The sequence below is a fragment of the Pollachius pollachius genome, assembly GCF_949987615.1.
Source record: "Pollachius pollachius genome assembly, chromosome: 2".
NCBI lineage: Eukaryota > Metazoa > Chordata > Actinopteri > Gadiformes > Gadidae > Pollachius > Pollachius pollachius.
In genome coordinates this window covers 2781754-2805863 of record NC_136935.1, presented here as the reverse complement: position 1 = coordinate 2805863, position 24110 = coordinate 2781754, and the positions used below count along the sequence as shown (strand labels likewise).

At 44.9% G+C, this 24110-nt stretch overlaps 2 protein-coding genes across 6 annotated transcripts in view; one reads left to right on the top strand and one right to left on the bottom strand.

Annotated features, from left to right (window-relative positions):
• Window positions 1–109: 109 nt before the first annotated feature.
• znf451 (zinc finger protein 451) lies at window positions 110–7984 on the bottom strand. The gene is made up of 14 exons (XM_079728835.1): window positions 7874–7984; window positions 7406–7496; window positions 6936–7013; window positions 6693–6806; window positions 5894–6005; window positions 5291–5444; window positions 4865–4991; window positions 4293–4455; window positions 3585–3732; window positions 1753–3241; window positions 1574–1646; window positions 845–910; window positions 534–599; window positions 110–261 (listed from the first exon to the last, which is right to left on the bottom strand). The coding sequence occupies exons 2-14, from the start codon at window positions 7460–7462 to the stop codon at window positions 221–223; spliced, it is 2688 nt and encodes an 895-aa protein (XP_079584961.1). The 5' UTR covers window positions 7463–7496; window positions 7874–7984; the 3' UTR covers window positions 110–220.
• Window positions 7985–11743: 3759 nt separating this feature from the next.
• The window catches only part of dst (dystonin), a 120634-nt gene continuing 108267 nt past the window's right edge, over window positions 11744–24110 (top strand). For 3 of the 5 annotated variants that reach the window (XM_079729483.1, XM_079729491.1, XM_079729489.1), the window contains exon 1: window positions 13220–13316. In XM_079729483.1, coding sequence (XP_079585609.1) covers window positions 13229–13316 — 88 coding nt within the window. In that variant the 5' untranslated portion in view covers window positions 13220–13228. Of the gene's footprint in view, window positions 11852–12164; window positions 12379–13219; window positions 13317–24110 lie in introns of those variants that run through there. The other 2 variants (XM_079729488.1, XM_079729486.1) reach the window with 1 other exon arrangement.

Here is a 24110-nt window from a genome sequence, read left to right as displayed (position 1 = left end):
GTATAACCAAATAAATATTAATGAATAAGCTGTCGTTCTTTAAATCAAAGAACCAGAAGGCGTTGGCAAATGAAACCGCTTTGCTACGCAAATACAAAGACAAAAAAGGCACAGAAATATCAGCTTTATTTTAGAACAGTTTACTAGACTTTCAACTGAAATATAATGTTATGACCATACACGTGACAATATTGAAGTCTCAAATAATAGACGTTCCTCGTTAGAATTCCAAAAGACTCCTCTGCAGCGCTTCTTCCAATTCTGTGAAATAAGAACAATAAAGACGAATGCGGAACAAATATATGTGGAAGCAGAATACAACACCATCACAGTGACGTCAGAGAAAGTGAATACACATGAACCCCCCCTGAGAGGGGGGGTGCGTAGTCAGGGCATGTGGGTGGTCAGATTTAGATCCACGGCAACATGACGCTCTTAAATATGTTGCTCACCCCCCCCCCCAAGGAAAGCCCTAGAATCTATTGCGCAACGAACATGGGCAAGCAGATAATGGCAATTATACGTAAACATACCTGGTGACTCTCTTGTTTGTGACACGCTTATCACCAACGCTTCTTCCAAATCCACGTCTGCCCCACCTAGGATTAACACACTTTTATCAAACAACTTATAGTCTTCCCAGTTTTGTTCCATTGTACTGAATACCAGCTTTCATGTAATTACTTTGGCAGCTATGCCGGTGGTTTGCTGAAGGCTATGCTCAACCGGTACCGTTTGTTTCCTTGAACGGTGCCAGAACCATTCATATTCAAGACCGTAAATCGAACACGTTATGCACCGTTGGACCTTGGGCTTCTCAGATGATGGCAAATACAAAACAAACCTGTTGGCGGTTTTGCTTCTGTCACACTTAAAGCCAAGGCCCGTTGAATTTCCTCATCCGAGTCACCTGAGAAAGAGTAGACAGCTTGTTTGATGCTCTAGCAGATACCTGCCCCTGATGGAACTCTTTAAAGCCTTTAGTACTGTACTGTGTAGTACCAACTCTTTGTCATTGATACCACTGGATGTTGACCCTGAATGCCTTGTTCTCATTGACAACACTCAGTAACTTTTAATGCATCTTTATTTTCGAATACCTGCCTGAACATTCATTTTTATTATAAATTTGTTTTAATTTCTGTTTTTTCCCCTCTCTCCTTTGTACCAATCTATATACTTTGGCTCTTTCGTTTTGGACTGAATGAATTTTAGAGCACTTTATTAACGAGATGATGTCCAGATTATTATTTTTCAACACATAACTATTACATGTGTGCTGTCACTCAGGTGTTGTTCTTAGATGATGGCAAATACAAAACAAACCTGTTGGCGGTTTTGCTTCTGCCTCACTTAAAGCCAAGGCACGTTCTGCCCCTGATGGAAGCCCTTTAAAGCCTTTAGTTTATTTCTCTTCTAAATGTCCATGATCTCCTCTGAATATGTGACACAGACACTGATATATGGAATGGTGTTGTGTTGAAAGCAGGCCAGGGTATGCCGCCCTTGGCTGCCATGAGCCCACTTCTGTATTTGGATCACACACTACCAAGGTTCCCCAGACGCTACGTACCTTCCTGGGTAGCCCCGTCTTTGGCGCCATCGTCCATGCCCGGGACCTTAGCCAATATGACATCGCCAGCACCTGCAACAGTTACAAACAGAGACAATAAATATACCAATCCTGTCTGAACTTTTTAGACAGTCTTGAGCTGTCAACTAGAAAACAGAAAACAAAGAAAGGGACTTTCCATCGAGATCGGGCTTAACCTCCAGGGCGTCCAGTACGCTGTCTGGGGTGGAGGCTTCGCTGCGTCCCGGGCCGTGGCAGGGGGCCAGGAGACAATGCTCCGAGTGGAAGTGTTCATGGAAAGTGGGCACACTCTCAAACGTCTCCAGGCAAGCGCTGCACGCGACGTCGAAGGTCTTGGCCAGGTTCAAGCCAGGGTGCGTGGTAGCGACGTGAGTCTTGATCCGCGCGAAGGACGCTACCGTGACCGAGCACGGGGCGCAGACGTATTGGCACCGTCCCTCTGCGGACAGCCTCTTCATGCACTGCGTGAACAACGCCTTCCTCTCGTCGTCGCCCTTCTCCGAGCCCATGCAGGGACACCGGCTCGCCGCTGCGCCGCCGGACTGCGTCGGCGCGTCGTCGCCGTGCTCGCCAGACCGGGCGTCGTCCGCCGCGCTCCCGCCGCCCTCGTGGTCGTCCACGCGGTAGTAGTCCTTGCTGTGGAGCCTCTGGTAGTGCTCCGTGAACTCCTCCTCCCGCTCAAACTGCATGCTGTCGCAGAGGCCGCAGAAGTACGCCACGGCCGCCTCCTCGCCGTGCTCGCTGCGGCAGTGGCGCCGCACCGTCGACTCCTTGAAGAACTTCTGGGGGCAGTGGCCGCACACGAACCTCTGGAAGCTGTGGTTGGCCACGTCGCCGCAGTGCCGGCCCACCTCCGCCTCCGTGCCGAAGGTCTCCTCGCACATCCGGCACATCCACGTGGGACACGGCTCCGGCTCTGGGGGCGGGGCCGCCGGAGCCTTGGCGCGGCCGCCGGTGCCGCTGGTCGACGGCTTGGCGTCGGGGACCACCCGCTCCCGGGCCACTTCCCGCTCAACGAAGTAGCCGTGGCCGCCGTGGGCGTCGGCCACGTGCGAGAGGATGTCCTCGTAGCGGGGCATGTCCACCTTGCAGCGCCGGCAGTGGTACAGGAAGTTGGCGAGGTGCGCGCCCCCGTGGAAGCGGCACATGTGCAGGCGCGTTATGGACAGGTCGCCCATGCGCTTGCCGCACACGCCGCACAGGTGGAAGACCTGGTTGGCGGCCATCAGGTGCGTCTTGGCCGCGGCCTCTTGGGAGAAGTGCAGGCCGCACTCGCAGACCCACGCCAGCGTGGTGGCGCCCACGTCTCCGTCCGCCGCGGAGTCCAGCCGCTGCCTCTTGGCCGGAACCGAGTCCCCTCCGGCGTCGGCCCTCTTCCGCTGCGGCGTCGCCGGCGGCCCCCTGCGCTCCTTGGCCCTGCGGGCGCGCTGGATCTCGCTGAAGCGGCAGAACTGGAGGACGGCCGTCTCCACCGTTTGGTTGACCTCCACGGCGTGCTGGGTGGACTCCCTGTGGCTCTCCAGCTCCCCCTGGCTGAGGAAGAGCTCGCAGCAGAGGGAACACTGGCCCCACGGCTGCAGCCGCCTCATCATCTGCACCACCGTCTTCTCTGCCTCGGAGACGGCGCGGCCCTGTCTGCAGCACACGCTGAGGGGTGGAAACAACGACAGAGGTCAGGAGAGGCAGCGTTACGCCAGCCGTCAGATGAGAAGCTCAATCTCATCAGCGCAATGGATAGGGCATTCGACTTCTAGCCATTCATGGGAGATGTGATTCAAAGGTTGTGTGTTCGAGTCTCACCAGAGTCGGTCATTATGGATTTGACTCCGGTAGATCTCGAGGTAGAACTATAATCACAAAGTATCCTACAACTAACACAACTACTCGCTGCTGACCTATGTTGTGGGTTTGAGTCCCGACAGGCTATCATTGATAGTGCATTATCCTAACAATATTAAATGTATTAACACACGGGATGAGGAAAACATACTTGAAATGCGCCTGAGCTTCCTGATGCGAGGTCAGCGCTTTGCGGCATTCGCTGCACCGCACGTTGAAATCCACGCCTTTGCACAAATCGATGAGGCGACTTTTAGCAGATGAAGGGATGGGAACCGGCAATGCTCTTGCCTTCGAATCTTTATAAAACAGAAGAAAGGTGTTGCAGAAAGGTGGCCAGTTTAGCCCATCGTAAATCAATAATTTTTTGAAGCGATAGACCTTTAAAAATACAGCTATACAATTGAAATTGCTTGAAATGTTCGATTTATATTAAAATTGTTGCAATGTACCAAAACGAAACATAACAAAATGTGATAAATGTATGCACGAAAAATGTAACATACGAGGTTTCAGACAGTGTTTAAAGGGGACATATCATACCACCAGGTGTGAGTGTGATTAGCAGTTACAAGCAGGTTTAAAAATGTGCAGCTTCTGACATCACAGGTGGGCGTGTCCACCTAGATCTGTGCTGGATAGATCAGCTGACCAGTCTTCCCAGCGGACTGTAGCAAACGTTGCTCATCTATCCATCACACATCACAGGTGGACACGCCCACCTGTGATGTCAGAAGCTGCACAAATTCAAAACGGCTTGTAACGGCTAATCACACCCACACCTGGTGGTATAATATGTCCCCTTTAAAAGTGCTTTATGCAGTTCAGATGTACCCCCAATGTCAACGTCCAGACTCACCCTTGACCATGCCCAGGGCGTGCGTGTAATGTTTTTTGGCGGCCATGTGCTGAAGACACTCGTCCCTGAGGGTGAACAGCAGGTAGCAGGCGGGGCAGGCGAAACACACGATGGTCTGGCAGGTCTGGGACATATTGTGGCCCCCGGGGTCAGATGAGGACACCTGGGGGCCAGAAGACACACCGCCACCGTCACTACAGGCCCCATGGACACGGGGATGGGCCAGGGGATACATTTAAAATTTATATATGTTTACCGGTACACTGCTTCTGCCTACATAGTTGCCTTCACCTGTTTAACCATTCAACGGTTTGTAACTGTTTAACTGTGTTGACCGTTATTCTGTCAACATGTTCTGTAAAAACGACCTGCTACGATCACTTATAGTGTTATAATAACACTGAAGGACGAGACCCAAAACAGAAACGTGAAAAAAATGCGGCGGCCTTTAAACCGTTCTAGGAAAACGATCACTCGGTTTAATGATTCACTGTTCAGTGTAACCTCGACCAGACCACACTCATTCCCCCGGGAGGAAATGTCCTTGGACTGACACAGCGGCGTAGGCCTACCTTTGACTGGAGGTGGAGCATCCAGGCCCCGTGGGTGTCAAAACGACGGGTGCAGACGACGCACGCAAAGGCATGGGAGGGGCTCCCTCTGAGGTGGATGGAGGGGTCGCACGGGGAGTGATCGAACCTGTCACACGCCATGATGAGAGGTTGTATGGTAAATGGACTGCATTAATATAGCGCTTTTATCCAAAGCCCTTTGCACACATTCACACACCGACGCCGGAGTCAAACACGCAGGGCGACAGTTAGAGCAGTTAGGATTCAGGGACGCCTGGACACTCGAGGGGATCGAACTAGCAACCTTGCGGTGACCAGCCAACACGCTCTACCTCCTGAGCTACTGCCGTCCGGTTAGCTCAGGAGGTAGGTTAGCTTCTTCAGTGTCATATGGTTAGGAAGACGCCCATAGGAATGCGTTTTCACCTTTTCAAATGACCTTCGATGAGGGGAATGTTGTCAAACACCTTCCCACAGTTGACCACTGGACAGGTGTGCTTAGAGGTGCTCCCGCTGGGGAAAGAGCCTCGCGGGGGTCTTCCCATTCCCCTTCCGCCGTTCACCACACCGGGTCGAACACCTGCATCAAGAAAACGGTAAAAACAACAACAACAACAACAACAGCCACACAGTACTGTGTGGCAAACCGGCCCGGGGCAATTAAGGACATGCAGAGCACCTGAGGAACAGGTGGAGAAGCAGGGCTTAAATAGCCTGCTTCTCCACTCATTCAGGACTCTCTTAGCCATGTGGCTCCTGTACGGAGAGACCGGTCCTCGTGGGTGACGGGATTCCACCCACGGGGGATAGGACCGTCGATCCCTCCCAGGTTTTTTTCGTTGTTGTATTATTTTCAGTATGAGACTTTGTTTGAGTTTGGATTAAACATGCCTTTTTGGCTTTTGCCCAGCAAAGTTGTGTCCTGTTTGGGGAGGAGGTTGTTCGCTCACCGTGCCGGGTTACCACAACTGCTACAACAGTGACAATGCAACCCCCGCCCATTGAGATGGTTCGGTTTTTGTCGGATACCTGGCATCTTCAACCACATGTCCACACAGCGCTTTGCGTCGTAGTCGGTTCTCTCCGTGGCGGCACACGCCAGTTCGTGACGCCCATGAGCCCTTTGTGACATCTGCTTCTCCTGAATTAAAAGAAACAAAAGATAATGACGTCACATACTAGCAATCGTTTTTTTTAATTATTAGTATTAATATTTATATAAAATCAGTGTCACACTAAATGACAAATGGAGTGATTTAAATAATAGAAGAACCGCCTTGTTTACTTAAAGAAATGGTGTTGGGTCCGGTTTCAGCCACAAGATGACACTGTTGTGTCCTCAAGGTGCACCTTACCTCCTACAGCCATAACTAGACCTATTATCTATTATTTAAATGAAGTGACTAAAATACACCTGTCCAGAGTTTGGACATTACCAAAATATACTTGAAACTATTTAAATGTGACCGCAGGTGCAACAGATGTTCTCAGTTTATCCTGACATATGAAATACTTCAGTTGAGGATTAAATTACTTTACATTTATTTAGCTGATGCTTTTGTCCAAAGCGACTAACAATAAGGACATTTGACAATGAACATTTAAAGTGCGAGAATCATATAGAGTACAAACAAATGCTTTTATTGATACAATATAGAAGTGCTGCAACATAGAAACAAGAGAAATATCTATTTTTTTTCCTAAGATACAGACATAGGAAAAATCTTTAAACTACTCCAATAGGCTTTACATTTGTTGAAAATCTCCAATTGTCTATTAGGTCACAACATTATCAGAAACAACCTGTCGGGTTTAGCTCCAGCTTTACCTTAAAGGCTTTACATTTGTCTGCTCTCTCCTGCTTCTCGGCCGCCACTCGACGCATGAGCCGGTCCAGCGTGGAATTGACTTGGGCTTTCTGTCGCTCAATCTTATCTTCAATCTAGAGAGGAAGTCACAGAATTTTCAGGTTCAGGTAAGGATGCGGACAGAAACACCCCCAACCCCACCAATCCAAGTATGTCAATTTATTATACCACTACTAACCATTATGTATAATTGACCAACTCACCACTTCACTCAAACCCTCGTCTTCGTCGCTGTCACTCAGTATATCAATACAATCCAGCACTGGTCTGTGGGTGGCTTCCTGAAATGTAAGAAACAACTTATCTCATATATATATATATAGAACAATGATTACTTATATGCTATATACAATACTTATGGTCAATGTGAATCCCTTTAGCCCCATGTATGAATCCTATTAATTTAGTTTCAAAATAAGTGATTAAATAGCTGACATGAAGAGAAAACCTTAAAACAAGCAGATAACATAGTGAAGATAAATATATTGTGTAACAAAATTGAACCCATCTGTTAACTCTGGGAATGAAGGGCTTCATTGGGGTGTGTGTGTGTGTGTGTGTGTGTGTGTGTGTGTGTGTGTGTGTGTGTGTGTGTGTTGCGATTTGCCAATTTCAAACTTTGTACTTGTTTGCTACAGCAAAGACCTCATTTCAAATAGAAACTAGTACTCACTGATACAAACTGGACCTCCTCGTCCGCTTCCTCATCGTCTTCCATTGAAGAGGACATTTTGGAAAACCGCGTCCTGAACCTTGCACCGAAGCTGCTTAAGGTTACATTGGTTTCGCATTAATAACGGTACAACATTAAAAGTTCGTTGAGATTGTTGATAAGAAAGGGGTACAATGACAGCTCGGGCCCGGTGTATAGCACTTATCCATAACATCAAATTAACTTTATATATTTGCACACATTAATAAAAACCTTCAACACATTGCAGTTCAATCGCAGAGTAACGAAATGACATGCTAGCAAGCTACACGTAGTTAGCACGTCTCTCGTACGTCCACTAAAAGTGTCTCCTCCACACTAGACGTGTCTAGACACTTCTGTCCCGAACCATGACACAAAAATCTGCACGGTAAATCTAGGCAAACCCGTTAAAAGACATCAAACACACTGTAAACAACACGCACGAACCTGCAGTACCTCGTAGCCTCTGCGCCACTCTGATTTGAACGCTTCCCTCTCTGCGTCCTTCGTCACGGCGGTCCGTATATGGTCTGTTTCCTCCCATGCTTCTCCTCCGCGCGGACGGAGTTCTCGGATGCACGCGCGAGCGGGGCCGAAACCCCACCCATCAAGTCAAGTCTGGATCGATTTCTTTCCCTTTTTCTCCGTTTTACTTCTACGATCACTCGAATGTAGCCAGAAGCACATTGAGCAATGCTTTGATGAAGGTTGCAGCACGGGAATGTGGCCCATCCCTAAATAAAGAGTTGGGCAATAGCAGCGACTCAATGTTATTCAACTATATTATATTATAATATAGGGAAAACAATGTGGCCTACTTTACTACATTTGTAGTTAACAATTGAAGTGAGTTGCATACCAAACGAGTGAGGTTTATATTGAAATGGAGTGTTGATATTAAATATTGTTCTACGTCTTGAGCCCTTCACTTGCATTTTGATCTTCCGTCCAGTGATACAATAATCAGTCCGACCCATCCTGCCTCATGCAGTAGCCTACTGCGATTCTCAGAGAAATTGCTGACACATTGTTGTTAGATAAATAAATAAAAAGGAACGTGTATCCCTGCTGAGTCACTGGTCTTGTATGAATGCTTCCTTCCATCCTCATGGGTCATCTCGTTGAACCTCAGTCTGCGATGACTTCTGGTGCCCGAGTGGCTTTAAAAAAAAAAGTATAATTTTGTCAGACGCTCAGACCGGTGTTACGGCAGGAGCGTCAGTCTAGCTCTGCGCTACATAGCGGATTACTAGGATGATTGCGGCGGCGTTTTTGGTCCTTTTGAGACCCTACAGCATACAATGTGTGCTGTTACTATTGCTGCTTTTGCTCGGAACTATTGCGACAATCTTATTTTTGTGTTGCTGGCATCGCAAGCTTCGCGATGGAGAGCATCCAATAAAATCGGTGCTCTCTGGACGCTCGAGGAGCCGCGGTGAGTAGCCGAGGCTAGCCGCATCTCTGGATGATGCGCCTGCAGGATAGTGCTGTAGTACCAGGCTAGCCTAGTGAGGCAGATCATCATATACCGCTATATCTTTTATTTGTCGTTGCAATGACACATTGTGCTTAAATCAGGAGTGTGTTTTAGCAGTTGAGTGTGTTGGTGAAGATTTATATATAGCCAGGTGCATTGTGGTAGCATATAGTTCAAAAGACAATTGCTTATCAAGAGGCTTACGTTTTGTCATGCAAATCTAATGTTTCCAATTGACAAATTGCGATGTCATGTGTTATGTGATGTGTATATACACTAGATTATTGGTGTATATTCTGACATAGTATATATCTGTCCTGACAGTTGGCCTCCGAGCGCATCATTTTCGGTCAGAGGTAGGCTAAACTTTTATTCCCATTGGTTCCAACCAGTCTGTTCCTATGTAGGCCATAGTTGGTTTGAACCAAGATTCATAAACCATGCTCTTACTTCTGGGTGGATCAAAGCTTCACATTTTAAAGGGGTCTACCCAAATCACACATTGGTCCATTTTGTTGGTTATCATTCATTGTTTTTTAGATCTTTTTTTAATAACTATTTATGGACCATATGCGCAGTGCGTAGCCTATGTAATAAATAAATAATGGCTTATTGTCCAAACAAGTCTGTGGAGATAGTTTAGAACATACAATCGATTAACGCCAAAAACACGTATAACGACACGCAAAACAAGAACAACAAATATGTCGATATAAAGCATGTTTGATCTGACAACGGATGAAATATCCCCATAGACGCAGTTCACTTGCGCTCTACTGCGTCAGCAAGCACACAATTGCAGGAGCTTTAGTTCCGGTTCTTGGACGTTCCTTCAAAATTAAAGTATTGTATTATAGGAGCAAAAACAATGCATTGGCTAACTCTCCACAGACAAGAGCTTTACGTTTTTAGCCATGAACGAATACAGTGCAGAATACAGTTATTACAGGGATTCGGTGCTTTGAGAAAAGTCATCTTGTAATAATAAAAATTCTTTGGACAAAACATAACTGAAAAGTGTTAAATGTGAATTCAAAAGATAACAATACATTTGCTGTAGTGGTCCTAAACATTTTACAATTGAACTATTTTTTTGCCGCTTTTTTTTTTTTTTTTAACTTTCATGCTTTACTTTTTATTTTCAAATACAATGTGTGTGTGTAAATGGGCGGCGACGTTGTTTTTATGTATTTTTGTTTTACTTGCAGGGCATTTATTTTGAAATCCAAAAACCAGACGTAACCAATGTGCACAGCTTGACACGTGTTCTTGTTTGCAGGTCTGTAGGCACAGTCCACGCCACGGCAGAAGGAGCGTGCGCGCTCGAGTGCTGGAAGAAAAGCCGAGTCTGGTCGAAGTTCCCGAGAGCGAATCCGAATCCTCTCTGAGGAAACGCAAAGTAAAGAAGCGAGTACAGCCGGAATTTTATCAGTCTATACAGGTCACCCCCACACGTAAAGCTGTAGGTATTCCCCACGATTGTATATTTTTAAGTTGACACGAGTTGTTAATTTTGTCTTTAGAAAATAGGGTCATAACAAGCTGCACAACCAAACTACCTTTTGTCGTAACCAGGTGAAGTATTTCCGTCATGCATATATATTTTTCCATGCCCGAAATGTCTTCCAGTTTTTCCATTTTGACTGTCCATGCTCATTCAGACCATTCTGTATATAAAGAAAGCGATTACATTTTTTGGAATGGGCTTTCGTTAGGAGATTGAAACGGGTAAGATGACCTAATAGTACACAGGATACAAAACCTCATGCATCAAATATAATACTGGTAATATGGTGTTTATTGTATTATTGCCACATATACGTGTGTAACATAAGTTGGTACTGATTGTAAATATTGGCAAGTTATTTGGGCATGGTATTATTGTTTAATTTATAAAAAACACCCACACAGACACACACACGCACGCACGCACACACACACACACACACACACACACACGCACGCACACACACACACACACACACACACACGCACACGCTTGTTATTACATTTAGATGAGAATAACAATGCAGACTCTTCATGCTATTTTTTATTTTATTTTTTCAGTCTGTTTCGCTTTTCGATTTGGAAGACTTTAACCCATAAAAGATTGCATCGGATTAAGGATGGAAGACGATAGTCGATAGGTCATTTGATTATGGATGCTTTCAGGGAAATGTGATGGAGCCACGGGGATCAAACCACGCAATGCCTTTCAGCTGTGGTGAGCAGTGTCAGTGTAATGGTATTCAGTGTAACCCCACCCTATACCTCTTCTATCAACTTGTTTCAACACACCCGTTACTCAACCATGATGTTTCAGGGCCTGACAAGTCTACAATCAACCACGGGAGTAAAGACCTGCTAGTCCTTCCCCACTGTTTCCTGCAATCGGAGTTTTAAGTCAACTTTTAAATCGGCAAACACTTGACAGTTATCAGGCTTCGGTTGCAGCACCCGTATATGATTAATGCCGACAGGACTGGGCGTCTAATGGCAATACCATCCTGCTCAAATCGGAACAGGGGCATGGTGCTAATCATCCCACCCACTATGACCTGGCAAATATCCCCTCCCCCCCTCCTTCCCATACCCTTTGATGTATTGAAATCCCAGCCGACGCATTACTGAAGGGGGGCGCTGTTCACCACCGATTCACACCGCGGTCGGTGTCTGACACTCGCACGGGTATGACGCGGGGGCACTTGCAGCGTTCCCTAGCATCACGAACGAGCGCTCCGCGGGCATAGGCGAAATGCTGGGCTGTGTTCAGGGGCTGACATCATCTCGGATCCTACTATAAAGAGACTCGAAGTCACGGGCAGCGAGCTGTTCTTTCTGTGGAGGGCGAGGGCTCGGTGGATTTCAATTGATACACAGACATGAGTGTCTGAGCCAGGGAGAAAATAAGGGGATATTTATCTTGTGTCACGATGTATTATACAGCGGTAAGTGTTGCCTCCGACCTGGCGGGGGAGCCAGATACAATTGGTTTTCACCTTGTGTTAAAATTATTTTATTGTTATCCTGGATTAGTCTATTATTGCAACCTGAATGCTTTAAACACACCGATTCACGCCCCGCCTGTTTTGCATGAACACTTGCCTATTTTAGACGGCACGACTGAGAGAGACTCAGAGCATTTTATTCTTACGATGGCTAATTTAAGACCAAGTAGGATATTCTCCTAATTAATTTCCCGCTGTTGGGAACCCGAGACAAGCCTTGTTTTTCTTTCCTCTTCTTCTTTTGTTTCTTAAGAGCTCCAGCTCGGGGAACCCGTCCCTTCACTGTTCCATGTCTTCCTCGGTCGACGTCTCCGACGAAGAGGAATACAGCGTGAAATCCGGCTCTGCGTCCCCGGCTCCGGGAGACACGTTACCCTGGAACCTCCCCAGACATGAGCGCTCGAAGCGGAAGATCCAGGGAGGGTCCATACTGGATCCAGCCGAAAGAGCGGTGCTCCGGATCGCAGGTGAGTTGAGTCCCCTCCCGCCCCCTATGATGGAAGTACACATCTGTTGGATTGCTTATTTTGCCTTACTTGGGAAGCACAAGTGGCGTGACATGACCAAAGAGACCTATTTGATTGCATACGCCTTCCATCCTTTCCTGTATGAACCACTTGAAACGTGTCTCAGCCTCGGGAGACGGGCGTTTCAGGGAACATCACACCAAAGAGGGTTAATTCAGACACCATGTCAAGGCCTGCTCACCTCATAAGTATAGCTATGTTTAATTATTGGCCACTATTGTGCAGGGGAACGTTAAACAGGTTCCCCGGGAATGAAACAGGACAAGCCTAAATGACCTTATTTTGACCATAAGGCCAGAGATGGTTGGGTGCCTGGGTTGTAAACATGGGTACGTCACACTCTCAAGCGAATTGTTTTGTCTTGAAAGCCCCATTTTTTCAGAAAAATACTACGGGATGGATAGGAAAGGGCTAGGTAAGCTCATTCACCGTCTACTACACATTAATAGTGTGGATCCCACGATATAATAAACGTGACGACATTAAAAAAAAAACATGTCACCGGGCTAACGGGGTCTTGTCTTATATTATGCAGGTGGTAGGTACAAAGACCCTGGAAAAAATGTCTGGGAATTTATGATTATTATGGTGAGCGGGCCCACCTATCGGCCGCGCAGCCCACAGAGGAAGTCCCGTGCATTGGCTAGAAGGCAGACAGGGGAGGGATGTAGGGGCGTTTCCTCTCGCTGAACAACAGCGCCGATCACTCTCGCGTTGTTCCCACCGCCTCCACCAGCAGCACCACACACAATCCGAGGCTGGTGAGCGTCTAGTTTGTGGAGCCCTGGCTATGGCTCAGTACAGTCCACAGGGGTACATGCTCGCCGACGAAAAGGAATATCTCCAAGCGTATGAGGATGTTTTGGAAAAGTACAAAGGTAGGATATAGGCGACGAGTTGCTTTGCTTGGTTGTTTTCTTTGGCGTTAGATAACCATGAACAATGAGGGAACTGCTTGACAGCCCGGTATTTCTGTGCGCCCCCTCCCAGCTAGCCGACTGGACCTGCCGTCCTCAAAATTTGAATCATTTTGTTGTTTTTCAGTTTGACAGCTCGCCCATCCTGTTAGGGGAAGCTGGACAAGGGCTTACAATGATCATTCATTTGATTTCGGATGATCATTAGATTTGAACCTAGATTTGAATATTCCCTAATGTTATACAGCCTAGTATTCTGTCAAAGATACCAGCTGTAATATGGAATTTTCATTTTTGAGTTTATTCTGTATCTTCAACGTTACACAATTATATGAAGTAGTGTTAGGGTCGCCCTAGTTCTCATGGGTTTAAGTCTTTATAACGATGTCCTTATTGGCTATTGGCCTCAAACCAGCTTGACAGCTGACTAGCAGACACATAGTTATGACTGTGTAACTGTGTAAATGAATGTGGCTTTTCCTTGGCTATGCATTCACGCACACTGTTTTGTATAGAGAACCTTATTCTACTGTATTTTCTAATGTTCGTCATTCACTTTGTGATGGTTGAGTGTAATTGCAACTGGCAGCATTAGCAAGGTTAGACTCTCATTTATCGATCCTTCTGGATAACTGTATTAATTCTTATTGAAAAAAAAAATATATACAGTGGCTCCCATCCCCATGTAATGCATTGTAACATCCAGAGTCACTCGACAGGAGAGTGTGTATGGTCTAGCTTTTGAGCCTAACCAGCACTCTCAACTGATTGCTCCTTCGACTCAACGTGAATGATATCATATGATCAGGCATCACTTGGACTCTGTTGATACAGCCCACTTTATTGATCTAGGAGCAACATATAATGACTTCAGGCAGTAGGACAGAGACAGACAATAGGCTGTCTTGTTATTAGAATAACTTGTTATGCTATTGCCATGATACGAAATGAAAATAAGATGACTGAATTGTTTTGTTCCCTCTGTATTGCAGTATCATTTGTAATGCATCATTTTTTCAGCATGACATAATGGCAAAACAGATAATCCAGTGGACTTTTTTTTTACATGGTCATAACATTAAACATGATTGATTTGCACAAATCATGTTAGATTTCTGTTTATCCCCTTTTCTCTCATAATAACTAGGGAGATCCTTGCCAAGGTCCCTGTTGTAAAATTTTGACCGGTAATCACAATGTGTGTGTGTTTGTGTATGTGTGTGTGTGTGTGTGTGTGTGTGTGTGTGTGGGTGTGTCTGTGTGTGGGTGTGTGTGTGTGTGTGTGTGTGTGTGTGTGTGTGTGTGTGTGTGTGTGCGTTTGTGTGTGTGCGTTTGTGTGTGTGCGTTTGTGTCTGTGCTCGTGTGAGTGACCTATTGCTGTATTGGATTCGCTCTCACACTGGTTTCCGGTCAGTGTTAGAACGTGAATAGGTGTATGATGGATTAAGACAGTTGACTTGTTTCAGGTAATAGTTAGTTTAACAGTTTTCTCTCAAAAAATGTAAGTGTGTTGGTGACAGCTAGTCATGATGACCTTTTACTGAGGCCCAACCTTGCAGAGGTATGCCTGAACCGATGTTGGTGCAACAAGACGGTTAAATATTGAAAAGGCTCCTAAAAAGGGCCTCAAGCTTCTCACCATGTGATGCTTTTGAACAGAACTGATTCTATTTAGAATCACAAACATCCACCGAAACCAAGCAAAACAAAAACAAACGTTCCAACCACTTACGTAGTCAAGCATCCATAATTTTGTTGTCTAGCCTTGAAGCATTGCAATCACAGAGTTTAGATCCATCAAAGAGTTGCATATATTAATAGACATAAGAAGTGTAAATTTGAGATTGTGATAACTCTTGATTCAGCATAAGCTGACAGCTTTCCTTTGACCATTGGATTAATTACGGAATAGATTTGAAGAAAGAAAGAAATCACTTAAAATCCTTAACTTAATAAAAAGCATTACATAAGATCAAGTTCTACCCTTGTCCTATAATCATTAGTAACACCATACTAATTGGGTGTACGCCCTTAACAAAAGCATGCTTTCGGTTCTTGCTGAAATCTAGTTTTTGTTGTACAAAAGGTTTTTCACACTTAAGCCGAGGCCGAAGGTATGTATTCTTCGGCATACACAGACTACAGTTGGAAGGCGTTTTTTAAATTATTCACATTAGGTTCCAGGAAAGGGTGATTTTCCCCATGATGACAATCTCTCAAACATTCATTAGAGATAATGTCCTCTCTCGGTAGAAGCCTCCATATCCACAGAGGAGGAATATCACTCGCAACCAATCATGTCTTCAGGATCGTTGGAGTTTATGTCAGGACAGGACAGTTTCATTTCCAATTCATACACGATGGCGTTTACCCTTCAGATTCTCTACGTTAACGAGATCTTGTTCTTGTAACTCAATCTCCTTTATCGCAGGGAGATTTGATAGAGTCTTTAATACATTCTCAAAGGGTGTGGTCCATCATTGCTTTACAATCCATGTGTCCGTACGCTGAGCATGGCTTTGTAATCTGTTTTAAAACACTTCTACCGCAGTCTAGGTAAAACCTTACAACAATTGTATATTAATTCACAATTAATCAACATTAGTTAATGCAGTAATATGCATAAACTAACACAGTTAAAAAACAGTCTAGTGATAATTGACAAATGGTTTTCATGTTTACTAATGCTTTCCATGTTAAATAAGTTATTCAAGTAATTCAACTTAATTAACATAATAAGGTTACGGCTAATCCAAACACCAACCCATATGCTAATGCTACTCTAATGTTTATCAATGTCTGACTCATGTACCCTCAATGTGAAGCGTTACCCATCCCCTAAAACCCTGATAGAAAGATATGACCATCTAAACGGACCATCTAGATAATTAGCCTTATTATTAACAGCGATGGCACGCTACAGGCCATTGTGTATTTTTGCACAGTCACTGTCTTTGTCGGCCCCTCCTGGGCCCGTCCCAGTGTAGCCTCCCTGCTCCATATGAACAGCCCACTCATCACATTCAAATGGCTTAGTGGCCCACTCACGTGCATGCACTCACACACAAGACACACACACACACACACACACACACACACACACACACACACACACACACACACACAGGCCGACACACAAACCCACACACACATGCCGCGCACAAACCCACACACACATGCCGCGCACAAACCCACACACACATGCACGTACACACACACACACACAGACACACACACAGGGTGACACACAAACCCACACACACATGCCGTGCACAAACCCACTCACACATGCACTCAGACACCCACACACACATGTGCGCACACACACGCAACCACGCACACACACTCACACATATGCACAATACGCACGCACACACAAATGCATGCACGCACCCACACACACACATACATGGGGCTGATATGCTCGATGTAGTGTGGACTAACACACAAAAACCCTTTTGTTTTCACGTTTGGATCTGCGTTCAAGTCCCCCCAAACCTTTTTTTTTTAAGGAGGTTATCAATATTAATAAATACTTATATTTAAGGGGAAAATATAATTGGTCGATAAGAGGGTGTTTTTATACCATTGATGTGGATATATTCAAACGCACTCTACCTGTTTCGACCTTCAACAAATTGGTTTCTGTTAACTGGAAGATTCAATTACCACTGTTAAATATTTCTAACGGTATACGGTTACAACCTACTTGAAAATACATACAATTAGAGTTAAACTGTTTTACAGGGACTTTTTCCTTGCTCTAATTGTTTGCTAGAACATTTTCCCCACTGTTGAGCTATTTATTGGCAGTCAAAACATACATTAATCAAATACCAAGATGTTTATGACTCTAAATGAGAATTTCTGCCTGCTTGAGGGAGTCACTGAATTTTCATATTCATGCCAAGGATTTAGCTTTAGACTTTCAGTAGTTGAACAGAGTATGAAAAGCTTAGCAGTTACTAGTTACTAAAATGTACCATGCCAAAGAGCACCATTCACTAATGGTGGAATTTTAATCCGAGACAGAGACTCAAGGCTAGACAGGAAAACATTTACAAAACAGTCAAACCAAAGTTAGGCCAGTATAAATCAATTATTACATTTTTATACTTGTCACATGAATGTTGGGATAGATTCTGCTGAACAAATCAAGTTGTTTATATGTCATTTTATACAAATATTGACGTCTGCACTGCTGAAGTTGAGTAGCTTTTTGCAGATCACAAGACAGACAACATTGGTGAGCAATAGAGGGGCATTCTTGGTTTTGAACTGTTGATAATAAGACTTGCTTAAGCTAGCTTTATCCTTTCAAGATCCCTGCCAATTCAATTAGATATCGTAAACATTTACAGCTAAACATTTGTAGAACAGACTCTCGCTCTGGAGAAGGATAAAAAAGAATGATTGTTTTCACTGTAATGAGCATAATCTATTATTGAGCTTAGTTAATATGCTGGGAAAACAAATCAATGCAAATGGATCCAGCCTCGCAGTATGCATTCAACAATAAGATCCAGGCTTCCCCCAAACCACAACATGGGTTCATACTCTTAAATAATACTATGTTGGTTTTTTGATCAATGTTCCATAAACCATAATTCCATCACATCATTATTAATATATGCAAATATTCAAGTTAAGTCAAATTATAAGATGATAAAACATCCGCCAGTGAAATCATGCTTACGATCCCATTCACACAAACCGAGATGTCTTTTTTGTTATTTCAATTCTAAATATCATAGCTCTTTATTAACCTGGCATTATCAACCTTCATTTGGCATCAGTTAAGAGTTCTCTTTCTGTTGCCATTAAAAAATCAAGCAGTCTGATCAGCTGATAAAATCCTTTGAGAGGCCGTGGCGCTAATAATAATACGTCCGAATGTTGTGTATTTGTATGATGTCATGGTGATGGGAAGGGCAGTCTGACTGTAGCTCCTCTTCTCTTCCGCCTCCCTCTTCCTCCCTCTTCCTCCCTCCCTCCTCCCTCGCAGTCAGAGCTCTCGTCTGCATGAGATCATGTTGTACATTTCTCCCCTCTCCCTCTCTGTCTCTTTCCCTTCACCCTTCCTCTCTCTTTCCCTCCACCCTCTTTCTCTCTCTCTCTCTCTCTCTCTCTATCTCTCTCTCCCTCTTTCCCTTCACCCCCCCTCTCTCTCTCCCTCTCTCTCTCTATCTCCCCCCCCTCTCTCTCTCTCTCTCTCTCTCTGTCTTTCCCTTCATCCCCTCTCTCTCTCTCTCTGTCTTTCCCTTCATCCTTTCTCTCTCTCTCTTCCTCTCCCTCTCTCTCTCTCTCTCTCTCTCTCTCTCTCTCTCTCTTTGTCCTTCCCTTCATCCCCTCTCTCTCTCTCTCTCCCTCTTCCTCTCCCTCTCTCTCTTTCCCTCCACCCTCTTTCTCTCTCTCTCTTTCTCCCTCCCTCTCTCTCCCTCTTCCTCTCCATCTCCCTTTTTCCCTTCACCCTTTCCTTGCCGGGGCTCATGAGCTCCTCTCTGTCTAACCGTTGCCCATCCAGCCCCTCCAGCACCGCCCTCGTCCTATCAGCAGCCGGCCGGCAGATGCTGGGAAGCGAGCCCATCCCAGATGGAGGAAATGGATTTGATTTGTGACCTCAGTGTCTCAGGAGGCTGGTGCGCGAGTGCTCAGGATGACAGAAGAAGGCCCCTACTCCCCCCTGCTGATTGCTTTGTTCTTCTTTGTGCGCTCATGTGTTGTGTTGCTTCCTTGTCTCGGGTTAGATTATTAGATTTGGTACAGAAACATGCAAAGTTTGGATTTATGGAGAGTAGTGAGTCTGATTGGTTCAGAGCTGGGGAATATAGATGGGACTTCTCAGTAAATAGTCGCAAAAATACATGACTCATGTTGACTTCAGGTTTAGGCAAGTTGTTGATTATAAGCGTATCTAATTAGCTGGGACAGTTCTGGTCCCAGGGCAATTTTGAAACATGTTGGCTTCATGGCACCATTAGTTTTACAATGTGTGTTTGTGCTTGTTCTTGCCACTAATGAGGCCTCTCCTTGTTTCGCTGAATGGTTCGACTACCAGAAACCACAATAGCCGATACTCAATTTTAACTAGCTTTCTTTCTCCCTCATCTTGGATTCGATTATACACAGCACACTTCCCAGTGTGAGATCCCATCTCAACCGTGTCCTTGGAACAAACATCTAACTACAATGATAAGGAAACGATTCAGCCACTGCCAACTTTCCTCAGGATATTCATGTTCACTACCCAACTCATGCAATTACATAACTCTCTGCGTGTAGGGCCAGGACAAGTGTTAGTAGGCCCTGATCTGACAATGGCGGTTAGGTCGAAGTACGTTGAAGCAAAGTAGTCCACATTAGCACGTCAGACGATGTATGCTCCATTGGATTGCTAGAAATCCAAGCAGTCTCTTTTTTAGGCTATAAAAAGAGTAAAAACCGATCGGGATGTAAATCTATGATTTCCATATCGCTCTTTGTCAGAGCTCTGTGTGCACGGTGCTCTGGCGACACAGGGCCCAGGCTGACTAGAAGGGCTGCTTTGAGGGGACGTCAGGCTTTATGAATGAATGGGCTGTTCCAGGCGAACATTTCGAGGATGGCCCTACCCCGAGTAGAAGACGAGCGCTGTGATTGTGTCACTTGCGAGGAATGACAGAAATGCACCCTCTAACGGCGTTTCCCCCCGCCGTCTAGCTGGCCAGTTTCACTGTTTGTTTACCACTTGTTCACCGGCTCACTTGTCCGCGTTCTTCACGCTGTCAGCGTGTGTGCTATAACGACGCTATGAGGCTCATCTGTTTCGAGACAATGCCATCTGGGAGCTGTGCTGTGTTGTGCCATCGCTGCTTAGTCATCGCCGCTCAGGGCAAGAAGCACTCATACAGAGTTTCCTTCCGGTGGACAGGTTGAGGAGGTAGAAGGTTAACCCCTTGAAGGCAAACAAATGTAAAGCTATTAGCAACAAAACCACACCCGTTTCCCATACACAGCAACACCACTCGACACTGCAGGCTTGTGGACTTGTGATCCCTGGTAAATGCACTGTTGTCGATAGCTTAGCGACTTGAGCAGGGGGTGAACTGTGGAGCAGGAATGTTTCACGTGTCTGTGTGAGGATGTGTGTGGTACTCGAGGGTTAGTTTTCATATTTCTCTTAAGCCCCCCAACACCCATGTTACTACCCCCCAGACAGGGCCAACATGATTTGGAAACATGGTTTATAATTTCCATGTTTATGTGATCAGCCTGTCTAAGGATGGGCCGAGCTAGTCAGCTAATAGGAATATCTACAGCAGTGGACTGTCTCTAGGCTATGCTGTCTACAGCCTTCTGGTAAGGCTACATAAGCCTTCTGGTATATGCAATATATTGCCATTAGCTCCGATGCAGAATCAATTGAACCTTTTTCAAACGATTCACATATTCAACTGTCCAGAGAGATTTGACAGAGCCTGATACATTGTTCCCTTTGAATGGAGAGCTAAGATCCTAAAAATGTGAGAGAAAGACTGCCAGTGACTCTTCAGTCAATAGCAAATACGCCAAATTTTTGGTTAATGTCAAGGCAAAGCAATTTGTATTCTAATCACAAATAGTTTAATCGGTACCCTGCTACATGTGACGCCAAGCTGTACAGCCTGCGTGGTTTAAGGTTGAGGCTAAATATAGCGGCGCACATGTGCTAACTGGAGGCCTGCAAATACGAGTCTCAGGAGATGAGCGTGTGACCAATGAGTCCACTTTAACACACAATGCCCGACGCTGACCAGTATAGGGAGTGGGAGTGAGAGGACATTTAATACACAAGCCCCAATCAAAGTTGTTGATAGACTTGATTCTTCAACATTCAGGCAATAATCTGACACTCTATGCAAAAGTAAGTAGGGAAAACTATAAGATAGGCTGTCTAAGTCTTCTCTTGCAGTGTTGTCCTCAGTCAAACTTAGTCAGGTGTTGTATGTGGATCAACAAATGTCAAGAGTTTAGAGGTTGAGACTGGAGAGCTATTGGATAACGTATTACCTGGTCATTTGCCATACTTTGAGTGAACATTAATTTGCTGAAACTTAAACCTTGCATAAACTATGTATGCGAAAAGTTAAGGAAATGTTTTACGAAGTCAATGAACTCTTTCTAAAAAAATAACTATCACCTAAGAAAGTAAGAGTTGAGCATAACATACTAACAACGTGAATGTTCAATGTGCTATTGGTATTGGCAGGTTACACCCAGGTTAAGCTTAGCTTTTTTGAATAGTGGTAGTTTACAAACGTCCACATAAAAAAAACAACCTTCAGGAACATAGGCCAATGTTGAAGGCTCAATGTGAGTCACAACGTGTAACATTTCAACTAGGTCATAGCTTACAGGTACCTCAAAATAACAATAGGGACTTCAATAATGCTTTACAATAAAATCACTTCCTATAACTGATATATTCTACAAATGCTGACCAGCCCTCTATGTCTCCATAAGTGTCTACACTCTCCTAAACCCCTCCCATTCACCTCCCAGCCCGCCCAGCAGTTGCACAGCCAGTCAGAGTGGACGGATCACTGTTGGTTCGTTTGTTTGAATTCTGAAAGTCTCCCGGCTATTATCTGGGAGAAGCTGAATCGTAGACATTGTGCCTTTGATTTCGATACTGTTTATTAGTACAGAGAAACTACACTAACTGGCTAAGCAGCCTTTCCTCTCAGTGAAGGAGCATGGCATTATGCTGTCATGCCCTTTGACGTGGGCTATAAACAAGTATCCCCTCAAGGCGCTTTCACACATATTGACATAGTACATTTGAGGTCAACCAACTAGATAATGCAACGGGTTTATGTGTTGGATCATATGTTAAATCTGTGTTTCCCCAACCTTTGACTTTAGGTGTACTGCACCACTAAATTGTCTTCAAGACCTTGCATGGAACACCTCATATGCAAATTGTAAAAATAGATTAATGCACATGGGGTTAGGGCTTGGCGATATACCGGTAGTAAAATTTATACTGGTATATTTTTGAAAGAGATATGTAGTTGAGACAATATCGCCACACCGCTATATTATATATTATTTTGATGTTGCCTTGCGAGCGCTATTTTATAAGGCCGACCGCTGCTCTGAGCCTACAAGCCATGTTCAGCTGCTCAATCCCGCCCCTTACATGTACGCAGTGTTCTCCCACCCACGTTACGCTTCACAACTAACTTTGAATAAACACGTGGTGGTAGAGAGTACGAACCCGTAAAGGGACATGGGCTAAAAAAAAGTGTTTTTAATGTTTCTCGTGCTCACGAGAAAGTATCGCGTGAGCACGAGAAAGTGTACGAGCGAGGAGAGCGAGCGGTAGCGTGCGTGTCAGTTTAGTGAAGTAAGGACCGAGTCCGGTTGTGTGTAAGAATAAAGTACCCAGCCTGTCAAGAATCGGTGGCGGCTTCATTCCGACCATATTCCGACCTATAAGCAGACCCACTGCCGGTCAAAGTGAAGGGTGGTGCCCCCGATAGCACCGGCCCTGGAGGGAACGTCTCCCCTGTGCGGGTTCCGTATGTTTCAAACAGGCAACACTATTGCTTTTTATTACACGGCTCTTCTCAATGCCGTGGAACGCTCCGTTCACTTGCATGGGCCCTTCACAACTTCCGGCGGTGAATTTATATTTGATTATTCACCGTTGCTTAGTCAAGGAAAACAAAGGATTTTTTGCCTCTAATGACGTCTTTGGTATCACTCCGGAAGTAGTCCGGTAACTTGTCAGCCCCGGCGACTTTGGTTTCTAAGCGAGTCACAACTTTGGCGGACTATTTCTCTGCTGATCAACACTACGAATGCTGGTTACAAATGAATTATAAAAAGACACACCATGAAGTTATTTTTCGTTTAGGCAAGTAGCCGTGTAATAAGCGGGATAATGTGTGGAACGTCGCCGGTCATTATCGAAAATAAGCCCCTTCAGTCGGGGCTTATTTTCCCGATAATGACCGGCGTTCTATACATTATCCCTTACATATCTGTTGTTAAAGCACAGTTGTGCTTCGTTGAGCAAAAAAAACCAACTGAACCTAAATAAATGGTTGATGGTGAATACTTGCGGCGTGGAGTTAAAACTACACACTTTACCCGTTTTATTCAAAATATCGTTATAATATCGTATATCGCCATTCGAACAAAAAATATCGAGATATGAGTTTTGGTCCATATCGCCCAGCCCTACATGGGGTGGCTGAGCGAAGCGGGCCAGTTCCCCTTTATACACAGTTATTACTGCAAGAAGGCCAGGGCCAGTGGGACACAGTGGAAGCAAAAGGTCAACAACGGTGCTTATGCTCCCAGTGTTTGTTTAGTACAAAACATAAGTGGAAAACACATGATGGAATGCGCAATGACATTATTTTTTAAATAACAAGCCATAGTACTATTATTCTATTATTGTAAATTGTGTCCCACATTCAGCCTGCATTACCCTCACCTACCACCAGCTTGAAAACATTGCATTACATGGTCACAGTTAGTGGACATCCTCATTTTATGTAGAGTATCTCACTTATTGAATATGAGTGAGAGAAAAAGATAAAACTTCTTGTATATTTTACATTTAAACAAATCTCAACATGCGGCAAAGAGCGTTTTCTAAAATGTTGTTCCTTAGAAAGCAGTTTGAAGCCATTAGGCCTCTAATGCTTTCTTCACCTCAGAAGAGATGATCCAGATATGATATCTACCGACCCGGCTCCTTCCTGTAGCACTATGAATCACTTT